Source organism: Festucalex cinctus, chromosome 11 (assembly GCF_051991245.1).
Source record: "Festucalex cinctus isolate MCC-2025b chromosome 11, RoL_Fcin_1.0, whole genome shotgun sequence".
NCBI classification, from domain to species: Eukaryota; Metazoa; Chordata; class Actinopteri; order Syngnathiformes; family Syngnathidae; genus Festucalex; species Festucalex cinctus.
The window spans coordinates 10,194,442-10,208,603 of record NC_135421.1 but is presented as its reverse complement, the minus strand read 5'-3'; the positions used below and the strand labels follow the sequence as shown (position 1 = coordinate 10,208,603).

Here is a 14,162-nt window from a genome sequence, read left to right as displayed (position 1 = left end):
GTTTGTCTGGTGTTCTTGTATGTTTCCCCTGTCTCGTTATGTCTGAGTAGGTCCACCTGTGTGCCATTCCCCTTCCCAGTGTGTGTTGATTTAATTAGTGCCTTCTGCCTGCTGTGTTTCCCAGGTGTGTCTTGTTAGTGTCCCATTGGTGTTCTAGTTAGGGAGTGGTGTTTGTTCACGTGTTGTGGGAGCATTACCTTATCTTGTCTTGTCCTGGTGTGAGTAATCATGTAGTACTCTTCCGTACCAGTAAGCGGCAGCAGCAGCAGCAGCAGGTAGTTAATTGCCTTGTGCTTGGAGACAAGCGAATTAATGACGCATGGATGAGGCGACAGGTGGATAGCAGGACGACGGTGAAAGTGATGGATACGTTTTTGAAGAGGAAAAATGCTGACTCTGAACTGGACCCTGGACAAAATCCGGACCCAGATGAAGGCCCTTGTATGAGTGGAGGTCAAAAGAAAGCAAAGATGTCCAGCAAAGTTTCTGGCGTGAGGCAATGCAACGAAAGCTATCTTTCATTTGGATTTACTTTTACCGGAGATGCAACGGCACAGACTCCGTTGTGCTTGGTATGTGGTGAAAAGCTCTCCAACAGTGCTATGGTCCCAAGTAAGCTTAAACGCCATCTCCAAACGAAACACCCTTCACTTCAAAACAAAAATGTGTGTGTACATATGAAAGATTATAAAATACTTTATTCTTTGTGTTTATTTGATTCCTATTCAAGACGTTATAACGTCATTCTTCAATGTTAAAAAACAAAAAAACACTTATATTAACAATACTACACTTATATTGTTAATATAAGCTTTTTTTTAATTTTATTTTTACATTTTCAGCTGTTGGTGTGCCGCAAAATTTTTTCAATGAAAGAAATGTGCCTTGGCTCAAAAAAGATTGAAAAACACTGTGCTAAGCTATGCCATACCAATACCAAGTCTATCCACGTCGGTCTGTTCACGTCCCGTCCAGTCATTTATTTAGTCATTGAAAACAAAGCTCCATATATTGTCTCCCTGCCGTCTTTCTCCCCCTTTGGGTCCATCCACCATATCCCACATTTCATAACACAAACTTCTTTTTTGACAATTAGTTTACAGTACCGTGTTTTTAAACCACTAAGCAATGACAGTGAAACATGCCACAAAACAATTTATTTTGAAAAGTAAATAAGGAAAAAAATGTCTTCAAGGATGGGTAGGGGGGGGGGGACAAACTCGTAAACTTGCGAGTTTAGAAGGTGGCAAATTTGCCACTATTTGCCACTTTAAAAAGTGGCTAGGCTAAGTTTATTTCTCGTAAGTCTCTCTGAGTTATTTTCTCGAAAATCTGCCACTTTCTAAACTTGCAAATTTGCCACTTTATAAAGTGTCAAATTTGCGAGTATTTTTCTCTGAATATTTCCCCCACCCTCTAAAATATGTATACGTGGCCCTAATACGCTGTCGTATGATATCATTTTTTTACAAAAACAAATTCACTTTAAAAAAAAGAAAAAAAAAAAAAAGAAAAGCATGGTTCTCATTACATTAACAATAGGGGTGTGAATTGCCTAGTACCTGACGATTCGATTCGATACCGATTAATCCCGATACAAATTTATAAGTCGATTGTTGCAAATTTTTAAATTCAAATTTAGAAAATACTAATCAGTAAACTTGTACAGTGTAAGATTTGGATGAAAATGTATTATTTATTTATCTGAAACTTCAGTCTTATACAGATGGTAATCTGTTTCATGTTAGAACAGCATTGAAATAAAATATTAAGGCTTAATGTTCCATTAACTCATTAGCTCCCAAAAACGTATAAATACGTCATATTTTATATGTTTTAAGTGTCCCAAAGACGTATTTATACGTTTTTTGTTGTTGTTTTTTTTTATGCCAGAGCATAGAGAAGGCTTTGATGCAGTCTTTCTACTGCAGAAAATGGTTGAGTGGCAGCAGAGTATAAGAGATCAACAAGGCCATGTTAAAACAAGCTGATTTCCCCACAATTCTAAGCAGAATTGTGAAAAACGATGAAACTTAGCTATGTTCTATTGCTAATTGCTGCACAGCGGAAACAGATAGGAATATACTTTTTTACCTGATAAAAGAAGAGACTCTAATCTCTCTTTTGGTATGTTCCATATTTTTATAGCATAGAACATAGTATTTCGCGGGCCTTGAAAAATCAATCAAAATCCAGGAAAACACTTCAGTGAAAATGGTTGGGAGTGAATGAGTTAATATAACATTCTTTCATGCTTAAGGTGTGAACCCTAACCCTAAGAAAGTCGTTTTGTTGAATATTTTTCCATTAAAAATGGAAGTTTAAAAATCGATTCAGCCGCCTATTGAATCGATTCAAGAATTGAGCGATGCAATATCGCGATATATTGCCGAATCGATTTTTTTTAACCCCCCTAATTAACAACATTGATTATGGATACACATTTTCTTTTGAAAAACTAATAAAATAAAATAATAATAATAATAAAGCCATTAAGTGCAGCCAACTCTATATTGAAATCAGATTTTTTTTTTTGTCATGACGTCACATAGTTACAAAACCGTGGCGCGCCAAAGTGATGGGGTTGAGTACGCAAAGGGAGTGGGTAGGTCACGTGTTCCTGTGGTTGGTTGTGATAAGGACTGGCGCACCACCTGCAGCTCACTCACTCGCTCAGCTCCATCTGGACTAATAGCAGCCGGCTCACCAGTGGGACAGGAGCAGGGGGAGTTTCACTTCAAACTCTCTTCTGTGCGCTTCGGCCCACCCACTTCACCACTGACACTCTCACACACGCACTCGCACTGCTTCACTTCAGCGCGTCCACTGAGTCCCATCCGCACGCAGGCACGCACGGGAGCATGGCGGCCGCCCATGGCGAGTACAGAGGCTACCTGCGCACTACCGTGGACGTGGAGGCCGGCCACCACCGCCTCCAGCCGGCGGCCGGCTCGGAGCACTCGCACCGGCCGCTCCTGTTCGGCACCCTGTTGGTCATGGGATTGCTCCAGGTGGCATCCAGCGTGGCCATCCTGCTGCACCTGACAGGCTATTTGCAGGAGGTAAGGAACGGCTGCTTTTTACCGTTCTTTTCTTTTTCTGTTTTTTAAGGTGGGTGCTTTTGGCTGCAAAGTTCGGTTTGGTTTGCGCAAGTTTATAGTGCACTAAAAGCTGCCAAGTTCCAAAGGAAGCCGGGTAGTTGAGTGTCATCTGTAGTTTAAAAGAAAAGGCTTAAAAGTGTGCGTAAAGATCTGTCGATGCGCGTCAAGGGTGCACAAAGTCGCGTCCAGTGGGCTTTCTTCTGCTGCGGGATGTGGGAAACATTTCCACGCAACTTAAACATGAAATAAAAAATATCCAACATAACGTCTTGCACAACGCAGATGTTTCCACTCGACTGCGCACATCCGCTGTTATTTGTAATTAATATGTGCAAGATAAGCACTGCAATATAAACAACAGTTTGCTAAAAGTTCAAGAGCACTTGAGATGTTCCAACATGCAAAGTGCAACAACAACAAAAAAAGATGACAAGAAAAAAAAAAAATCAAAATAGTCTGCATGGCTCATTTGTTTTTGTCAGGTCATTATGAAAGCCCCTCTCTCCATTTATAATAATATTTACATTGTGCCACGATTGGCTTTTTTGTAGACTTTGTGGTGGTTTTTGGGTAGTTGGATGATGGTCATGTCGAGACAAGCCAAAAAAGCGCAGACCACATTTGAGCTGTGTCAGGGTGCTTTGGGTTCACCTGGAAAGCATCCGGATAACTTTCTGCTGGTTCTCGCACTCACTGTGTTTATGGAATGATATGCTTTCACTTCGTCTTCTACATAAACACTTTGCTTGAGTGCCTTGAAGAGAGAAAAAAAACCTCATTCAAGTGGTGCAAGTATGCGTATTATAAACTAAAGTAGGTGAGCATGGTTATCTGTAGTTTATAAGTGAGTTTATAAGGAATGTTTCAGACATTAGTCGTATTTTTGTAGCTTAAATGGTGTAAAAGGTTATGCACATCAAGCCTACTGTATATGTGTTACTGATATGTATGTGTATGGCTTACTGTCAAGTATGATGGACCCCCGATTTTTACAGTATACATATACATGCAAGTCTGTATTTAGTTACACACCTTCAGTTGGGAAAATTGTGTTTAAATGCACAATGTTTAAGTTCCTATTGTGTCAGTTTTACAGTCAAATGGGAGTGACAAATAAAATTTTAACTATTTAGTATAGGAAGTTTTTTATATGGTTGGATTTTCGTCTGTCTGGAGCGCATCCCTTGAGATAAACAATGGCTCATTGTATGCATTGGTTATGGTTTGTAGACAGTTATTGGTACTGTACACAATATGTGTGTAAGTCAAATCTACAGAGACAAGTCCGAGTATATTATTACAGATATGTAACTGCTTTAAGTGCTTGGTTATGCTGGCAAGTATGGCTAAGAAGTGAGTCTAATAATACTTGCTACTTGTACTCATGCATTACTTGGAGTCATTCAGTTAGCAGCTGCGACTTTTTTTTTTTTTCATTAAAGGAGAAATACTTTATTGTATGTTTGCCCTACCATTTACAATTTGTTTTGTCCAAGATTTATTGTCAGAGCATATTGTCACTATTGGACTTTGCTCCCTCTCTCTCTCTCTCTCTCTCTCTCTTTTTTATTTTTTATTTTTATTTTTTTTTTTATATATTTTTTTTAAAACAATTCTTCACCTATCCATCCATCCATCCATCCATTTTGTTGACCGCTTATTCCTCACAAGGGTCGCGGGGGTGCTGGAGCCTATCACAGCTGGCTTTGGGCGGTAGGCGGTAGGGTACACCCTGGACTGGTTGCCAGCCAATTGTAGTACTTCACCTATAACCCTAACAATCTACTACTACCTATTTTGCCTCTAAAATGAAGCCGGTAGTCCCCAATAACCAAAGCTAGTGGCACCGCTTGCTATCCACAACCTTATTTTTTTACTCTGAGAACCACACAGAGGTACAGATAGTTTTCAGTCACGTCCGCCATGTTGTAGAGCTAGGTCGGGCGGACAAGCTAAGCTAGGACTTTAGCAACTTAACAAAGTAGCTGCCTTAAACAGCTATGAACATTACACAATTCAAACATCTATCAACACCTAAGTGTGTGCAAAGATGAGTGGAAATTAAATAGTTGACAACTTGGCAACTTTTGCTAAAACAAACCTTGCCAGATCCTTGAGGCTAATGTTAGGCAAGACATGCCTAAAATTAGCCTCAAGTCTAGATGGTGGTTAGCATGGTGTGAGTTCGGTGTCAATCCGGCAATAAAACAATCTTACATTTCTAATGTAGACAGTAACATTCAATATAATACAAAGGCAACAATTGATCGATATTCGTCATATTTTATAAATCTGTCCTTTAAAAGTACTGAAATAAATCTAAATATTAAAAATAGAGATATGTATTGTATCATGTATTTTCTAAAGTTTCTAAGGATTATAACTTTACCTACAAAGAAAAGTGCATAATTAGCATGGATATACTGAGTGGGTATTATTTATCTTATACTTGACAAATATTCAGTCTTCCTGCAATAATGTAAAATTGGTGCCACCTGTTTTGTTGTAGCCACAACAAAAACAACAGCAGCTGTTGAGCTATACAGCACTCATTGAGTCCGTTTTGTCTTTGGTGCCACTTCAAGTAAGGTCAAAATCAGACTGCAACAAACAGGACTGCCGTGATAATCATTGGCACCCCCTGTTGAGGACTTGCATGCTGCAAGTATGGTTGGAGGGACTTACAGTATTTGTTCGTAGAGAGAATTCCTTGTTTGTTTTAACATAGTTGGCCATTATAGATGATTATGATCCGGATTGTGACTAGTCAACTAATCGGTTCAACCCCATCATTTTGAATGAACACCTCTCATCCTGCATGTTTATAGTAACATGAGTAATCGAAACCCTTGAAACAGCAGTATACTGTAGCTCAATCTGCAAAGGCTCACAGGTTCATGACCTGCTGTTAACCACAATATGGAAGTTGGAACTGCTTGGTGGAGAGAAGACATCTGACATCCATATTAAAGAAATATGAGTATACTTATTACATACACTTGGCATTCATACTTCAACTGAAGATACTTTGTTTTTATAAGTATGCTATTTGTTGCTGGGTGGAGGCCAGCAGAGAGAGAAGAGTGACTGCGTTTAATTTGACAGCTTTGGAATGGACTTGGAATAGCAGTCAGACTTCGACTCTTCCTCGAGGAGAATCTCTGGCTTTGTCATGCTGATGACAGGGGGTGCATGCGTGCATGAGTCAGGAAAAGTGTGAGGTTGCAGGTCTGGCACTGGACCATCAGCCGCCTTCAACACCTGCACGACTTTCCCGGAGATCAGGAATGTTGCTCTGATCACTCGCGTCGTTTTTTTTTTTTTTTTTTTTTTTTTTTTCCTCCCCTCGTTGTAACAAGCCCTAAAGCCTTGTTGACACAATTGAGTAAGAACAACCGAGCTCCAAATCACTTTTGACTCTTAAGCCTGCTACTTGGGAATGTTGCGTGAACTTGGAACTGGAAAATAACTCCACTCCCACCCACACACAATACACACAAGTAGCCTGGACTTCCTCTACGTTTTAAAGAGTGATCCTATCAAATGACAAGAACATACTTAGTACATTCTATTAAATGGTGTGATGATCCACTGACCTCTGTCCTCTTTTGCCGTCTCCAGGTAGATCTGACCACTGCTCCACATCGGCCCATAGAGGTGAGTGTGGCACTCATTTTAAAGAAGAGAATGGATGCTAGCCAATGCCTGTCTAGTGTATGTTGTGGTGGCAGTACAACCCTCAACTGTGAGGCAAATCAAAAGCACAAAGAAAGCCAACTCTGTGAAAGATGCATTCACAAAATGGACATGCGTAAATAGGTCTTTAGGTATTAAAAAAAAAAAAAAAAAAAAAAAAAAAAAAGTCCCATCAAATGACAAAATCTAACTGAAAATGTAATCCAAAACATTGAAAAACACAAGTATCAGTAACAGCTGATCAGAAAGCTGTAGAAAATAGTTTCTGGAAAAGGTGCAATAATGAAAAAGAAATCGAAATATACATGAAGACATTAAAACAGGAATTAAAAGCAGACAATTTCATTGCTGTAGAGTACATACCAAAATAACAGATTACTTTTGAAAACTAAAGGCTGTTTAAGCCCATCAAAAACTTGAAAAGCAATAGGACATAGTGAACTTTTAAAATGAATGAACATGGACAGATTAAAAAAAATAAAAAATCTACACACTCTCCCTTTAAAATTAAACAAGAAAAATGTATATTGTGCATTAGACTCTATCTAAATGTATAACCTACAACAGTATGATTTGTAATTTTTCTAAGTCACAAAGAATATATCGCTGCTAATAGGGCAAAAGGAGGCTTACACATGCTTATTGTACAACAATCCGCTTCGTAATAAACGACTGGTGATTTGGTGTTGCTGTTGTTGCCATACCACAACAATATAATCACCGACTTATGCTCCGTGTCGCATGAGTGACACTGAAGCTGAGGTAATCAATATTGCCTTTCAAAGCATTCCAGGTAAATCTGTTCAGATTGACAGCTTTAACGATGTGGTTATGTCATTAAAACCTGACACATTCTGCAGATTTATGGCTGCACTATATATACATTCTTTAACCTCCGATAAGTTGAGTGTGAAAAACCCATGATTTCATTGTAAAAGCCACCTGTGGCCGAGAAAAACATCTTTATTACTTGATATGCATACAAAAATGGATGATGTCCACAAAATTTGACTAATTTCAACACAGGGTGAGTGTAAAAACAAGATCACATGCAGTACAACTTTGTACTAGTGTTACTCAGTGAACCACCACAAGCCAATTTCAATTAAACGTGAGCTCTGCTGCCAACCAAAACAGCAGCACTTACTAAGAAAAATCTCATGATCAGTTTCTCAGCTGAATTAAAGTGTACAGTATGTGGAAAGGCATCTTCAATGACAATTTGCGTTCCAGTCGACACTGCGGCTCGGGCTCCACAATAGTCATTTATATTTAGTATTCAAAATGCACTCACTGTATTCACTTCAAATCAATGCTATTATACAGATATCTTTTATTTATTTTTTTATTTTTTTTATAACATTTCTGCTCTCTGTGTCCGAATAGGAATTAGAATTCAAATGGGTACCCAGTAAGTTAGCTTGCGTGTAGTAATGCTGGGCTTTAATATTAACACATGCACAACATAACAGCTAGCTTCTCTCAAACAGAGGCCATGGGCAATCTATGACCAGCTGAATTGTTTTGTAGCTCGAAAGACACATCCACTAAGTCCTTCTCAACAATATAAATCGTTACCGAAGACTAAATGCAGCAAAAATGAGGACTAACTATCATAATAGTGTGTTGGTATTAAGTGGGTGAAGAAATGCGCCACATAACCTGGTTTAAGCCTGGTACTCAAGCACTATACTGCATATCACTGGAAGGCAGCATGTTTCCCTGTGCAGGTAGCACACTCAAAACCGTCGGGGAGTGCTGGGAAGGATTGGGTGGAATTTTAACCATTTTTCACTTTTGGTCATTTTTTAGACTTTGTTTTTCATACGTTTGAGACTTTTCTGACTTTCTGTAAATTGACATTTTAGGCAATTTTATGGACACAGGATCATCTTCTGCTTCTCTTCCATTTTTGGACATTTTTTGGCTATGTATATATATTTTACACATTTTTCTGCCTTTTTTGCTATCAATTTGCTGACATTTCTGGCAGTTTCGTAGACAATTTAAGGTAATTTTCAGAATTTCTTCTTTTGTTTTTGGACATTTTATGGTTATTTTTGAACATTTTGTTTTCTGCCTCTTATTAAAATAAATTTTCATGGCAATTCCAAAGACATTTTATGGCAATTTTATTTTTTTTGCCTTTCTTCTTTTCTTTTTGGACATTTATTGTTACCTTTTGAATGTTTTCTGACAACTTAAAAATGTGGACATGTGAACATTTTTTTTTAACATTTATTCTTTTTTCATCTAAATATTATTTATTATTTATTTACTTTTTTTTAATTTATCATTTAAAGAATATTTTATCTAAATAATAACTGTAAAAAAATATTTTTTTTTTCCTTCAAGAGATCCACAAGAAGCCACAGGAAAGTGACTAAAGAGCCAATTGTGGCTCCAGGGCCGCAGGTTGCAGACCCCTGAGTTAAACCCTCTAGCAAACTTCTGTTACTACGAGAACATGATCTAATTGCGCATATGCATACATACAAGACAGTAAATACGGGATATCCACCCAAAGGGACATTTTAGAGTTTCTTTTTTTGTGGTTTGCGATTAAAAACAACGCAGCACATTTTGGCTTTGCCGTCATTCTCTAACAAACGAATCTATTTCTAATTTCCTTTGAGAGGATGTGCCGATGTCCACCCGCGCTGCTTCCCATGTCAGGAACACTCGTCTCTTGTTGCGCTTAAGATCCGTTATGAGACTACCGGGGTGGGTGGATTGGTTATTAGTCCGTTTTTTTGTACCCTTTGTTGAGAGACAGGACATTCAGGCTGGGCCTATGCTGAGCTCTGCTCATCTAAATATTGTTAGTCCAAATATGTTTTAAGCGACATGATCTGAAGGACATTGACTGAATGCTAACCAGCAACACCAGCTGCAGGGCTCTGCAACTGTGATCATCTTATACTTTTCCTTCTTGCCACATGCAGCAAATCATAATCTTCCATCTCTCCCTGTCCTCTGGTCTGCTCTGCTCTAACTTCGGCTATCTACAAGTCTTCCCCATCACATCTATTCAGCACCTCTTTGGTCTGCATCCTCCCAGGCGGCTCCATTTCCAGCATACTTTTACAGATCGATCCACCATCCCTGCTCTGCACATCTCCAAACCATCTCAACGTGTTCTCTCTATTCTGTCCCTAAAACTTCCAGTCTATGCTGGTGCTCTGATGAGTTTGTGCATCCTTTTCACTCTCAAAGAGAATCTCACCTTCCTCAACTCAGCTCTGTCCCATCTTATGGTCAATGATAACATCATCTTATTACTGTACTAACTCACTGAACTGAAGTACCGTGAGGTATACTGATGTGTCTGTTTGAACTCCAAAATTTACAAAGGTTCCACTGACTCATCACAAGCATTTTTTGGGAGGGAAGGTTTCATTTGAGTGATACTTTACCTGCCAAAAATTGTCCTCTCGAAAATGGGATTTTTTGTGTTCCTTTGAATTGTCACAGATTTCTCAACTTCTTCTGATTCTCAAAAGCCTTCTTCACAGATTCCCTCGATATACTGCTTTTCCTTCAGGCATCTGTTTTTCTTTGGCTGGATGTTTCTCTTAGCTTTTGGCTTTCCTCCCAAAGTAATCAACACCTTGACTCCAGATGATAGATGGCATGGCTTGGAACTTCTAGCCCACAATTGCCGCCAAGGTTGTCTCCAGCACTCGGTCTCCTCATTTCACCTGTGGAATGGCAGTTCCCTCATTTCCTTTCAGCCATCCCTGCACAGGTGTTCTAACTCTGTCTTAAAAAGACACAGAAAAAGTAAAACGGCTCCTGAGTTATTCCATTGATGGTCACGTAACTAACCTAGAATTACACTAATGTCTTGGTTTGAAGTTTAGTATATTACTTAAGTTTACTGACTCATCACACAAACATTTGTTTGGGAGGCCAATATACTTTGACAGATACTTTATCTGCCGGCAATTTTCAGAAATTCAGTTGCTGGCTCAGTCACAATGATACGGTCGACATACCTAACACAAATCAACAAGTTAAAACAGATTATCCATTCCAAATCTAATGATTATTAAACATGAAACGGTTAATGCAATTTTATTCATGAGTTTTCTTTCCTATGGCAGCAACGTAGCCCGAATTGCATGTTTGGAAGTCACAATGCAATGTGATATCTACTAATGCAGTAGTACAATTCATATTCAACAACACTTCTCTCCAGGGGTCATTCTCGGATAAGAGATTTCGGTCTGCTGAGCTCCTGGCCAGACAAGATTAACTGTTTTGTACATTTTAATGCAATTTCATCCCCACATTTATGAAAGATAAGTATACCACTGCAGTTTGGGGGAAAGTCAATCTGATAAAAGGTCAATTAAGCATTGATCCGCAACAAAAAGGAGTAAGAAGAGTCATCATCTGGATTTGTCATTTGCGCACACATACGTGAAATTTGACCTTCGTATTTGACCCATCACAGTGGTGAACACACAAACACACAATTGTCATTGGCACACACTGGAGTAGGGGGTTGCTTAAGCACCAGGGGAGCAGTTCAAGGTATCGGTGTCTTGCTCAAGGATACCACAGCCGTGTGGAGTGGGTTGGATTGGATTTGTAAAACATCCAGTCAGTTAGCTTGGCTGCTCTCAATTCCAATTCAAACAGAGAAAAGTGGTGCTGTCTCTGATAGCCAGAAATGTTTCCTCGCTAGAAGAAAACCTTATCTAAATCCTATCGATCAATATAAACAGTAAACTAAGATTAAATGCAGTAAAAATGAGGAATAATTATGATAATTGTGTGTTGTTATTAAGTGGTATAAGATAAGAAATGTTCCACATATCTTGGTGTATCTAGATATTTGCTGTATTAAATCACCACATTCCAAAAAGATTCATTGAAGACTCTAAATTGTTCATAAGTGTGAATGTAAGTATGAGTGGCTGGATACTGTACAGTATATGCTCTCTTTAGCTGTGATTGGCTGTTGACCAGTGTATTTAATTTGGGCACAAAAATGTCTCCTTACTGGTGCACCAATATCGAATGCTCGTTGGCAATTCGGTGACGTTTTTCTCCTTATCACCAGCCAGAAGTGTAGCAACAAGATGATTGTGAAGTTGTTATGTTGATGTAAAGGGTGTAAATATTGTTGCTTTAAAGCCAGCTGTGAGTTGGCGGTAACTGTTTACTTGCTTGGAAACCATGTTTGGACCGAATGAGACAGTGTGTGCGCACTCTGTCTCGACTGCCGTCAAGTACACACACTTAAAGACTTGACAATTATTTCAAATGACAGCTGTGGTGAAACATTTAATGGGTTTATTACTGGTGTTTTGGGGTTGGTGTGTCGTTTTACATTTTTCCTGCCCTTTTGTCACAATTTGTCGTCTCGTCCGTTCTTTGCGGTAGGAAGTACAAACGGAGCCGGTGCTAAACGCACTGAAAGCAACCAAGAAGAACCGACGCTTCAAGAACCAGAAGGAGAGCCCACCCTCTGCCCACCTTCCCATCAAGGTGCATCAACAGTTGGCTAAATGTGAGTTCTCTTCACCCATTTAAGTGCATGGAATGTGTTGTGATTCGTCCTAATATCAAATGTTTTTAGTGTTTGGTGTAAAAATAAAACATTCTTTAAAATCGTGTCAATTAGTAGCAAAACCTAGTTTCGCTAATCGCTATCATGGAATTGTTTTTCCGATTTCAATCAATCAATCAACTTTATTTATATAGCACCTTTCATACATTTAAAATGCAACTCAAAGTGCTGGACATCCATAATGCAATAAAATAAAAGAAAGAAAAAGCCCCCCCATCCCCATGATCGTACCCACAGACACACCCAAAACCCAACAAACACATGAAAACCACAACATGGCGGGGCACAGATGTACCCTGTAAGGAAAGGCACCCAGGAGGAGTTCATCCACAGTGAGATGGATGAAGACCAAGCATCCCTCTCACTGTGGAGGCTCCCCCATGAGAAAACACTGGAGCTAAAAATTTTATAACTACCAAATAAAAACATTTAAACACTAAAAGAAAACGGTTAAACACGATAGAAAAAATAAATAAATAAAAACAAAGCTACAAGACAATATAGATTAAAAGTTAAATAAATAAAAGGGGATAAAAAAGTAAAAATAATAATAAGTAAAATAAAATAAAATAAAATAAAAATAAAAAAGGTCAATCAAATGCCAAACTAAAAAAGTAAGTCTTAAGCCTCCTCTTAAAAACATAAATATTCTCTGCAGACCTGATGCTCTCTGGCATTGTTGATTTGCACTTCAACAAGCTAACTTGCTTGAATGAGAGAGAAAACAGAATGTGAAAGTACAGTCAACTAGCAGAAGTGTTTTTATATACACATACTGGAGCCGACTAACAACATGAAACAACTTTAGTCAGCAGAGGCATTTAAAAAAAACAAAAAAAACATTCACTACAAAGCTCTCACCTACTTTTTCACTCTTTTATACAGTTCATTTGGGAAACTAAGCAGCCAGGTTTGAAATATTTGCGGCTCTTTGTGTAGTAGTCTAATACTATGTATACCTCTGTTGCTTACAGCCGACAAGGTTGTCAACTGTAATGTATTTCAGGGTAAATGATGACTTTAATACGACTCAGTCATTACAATAGTACATTTTATGAGAGAAACGTTATAAGCACAACACCGCAATAGCACTGTGGTCTTCCATTGCTGACTGTGAGAGATTCACTTTCTAAAGCCATTTTAACAACTTGGAGTAAAACTCCCCCACGCATGAGGAAAAAAATAAATAAATAAATAATCTGCATAGCATACATGTCTGCTGGGGTGTATGTGAGACAGCCAACACAACACATACGGAACAATATCCTCAATTGCGGGTCTTGTCTCCCAAACAGATCGATATCTGTTGTAATAGTTGTGGGAGAAGAATAGAAGGAGCTTGACTCACTGCTGCTGCATTGAAGTCGCAAACTCTTTTGATTTTTAACATGGTTACATGACTTGTGTTGTGATGTGGAGCGTATAGATGGACCCAAAGACAGAGTAACCAGACAGGAAGAGGACTCACAGGAATGAGAATCACTTTATTAATTGGCACTAAATAACGGACTGGGTGGAACGTGGACTGACTGGGCAGGACGTGAGCGAGGAAGACTTGACTTGACATGACGTGGAGATGACTTGGAATGACGTGGAGAATGGCTTGGAATGACGTGACCTGGGTTGACGTGGAGAAGACTTGGCGTGACGTGAAGATGACTTGAGTTGATGTGAAGACGTAGTAAAACTTGACCAGACGTAGTGAAACTTGACCAGACGTAGTGAAACTTGACCAGACGTAGTGAAACTTGACTAGACGTAGTGAAACTTGACCAGACGTAGAG

At 38.9% G+C, this 14,162-nt stretch overlaps 1 protein-coding gene across 1 annotated transcript in view; it reads left to right on the top strand.

The window, feature by feature from the left end:
• Positions 1 to 499: 499 nt before the first annotated feature.
• Positions 500 to 14,162, top strand: part of tnfsf11 (TNF superfamily member 11) — a 16,475-nt gene continuing 2,812 nt past the window's right edge. The window contains exons 1-4 of the mRNA XM_077536981.1: positions 500 to 612; positions 2,848 to 3,062; positions 6,723 to 6,758; positions 12,192 to 12,318. Of these exons, the coding sequence (XP_077393107.1) occupies positions 603 to 612; positions 2,848 to 3,062; positions 6,723 to 6,758; positions 12,192 to 12,318 (388 nt within the window). The 5' untranslated portion in view covers positions 500 to 602. The remainder of the gene's footprint in view (positions 613 to 2,847; positions 3,063 to 6,722; positions 6,759 to 12,191; positions 12,319 to 14,162) is intronic.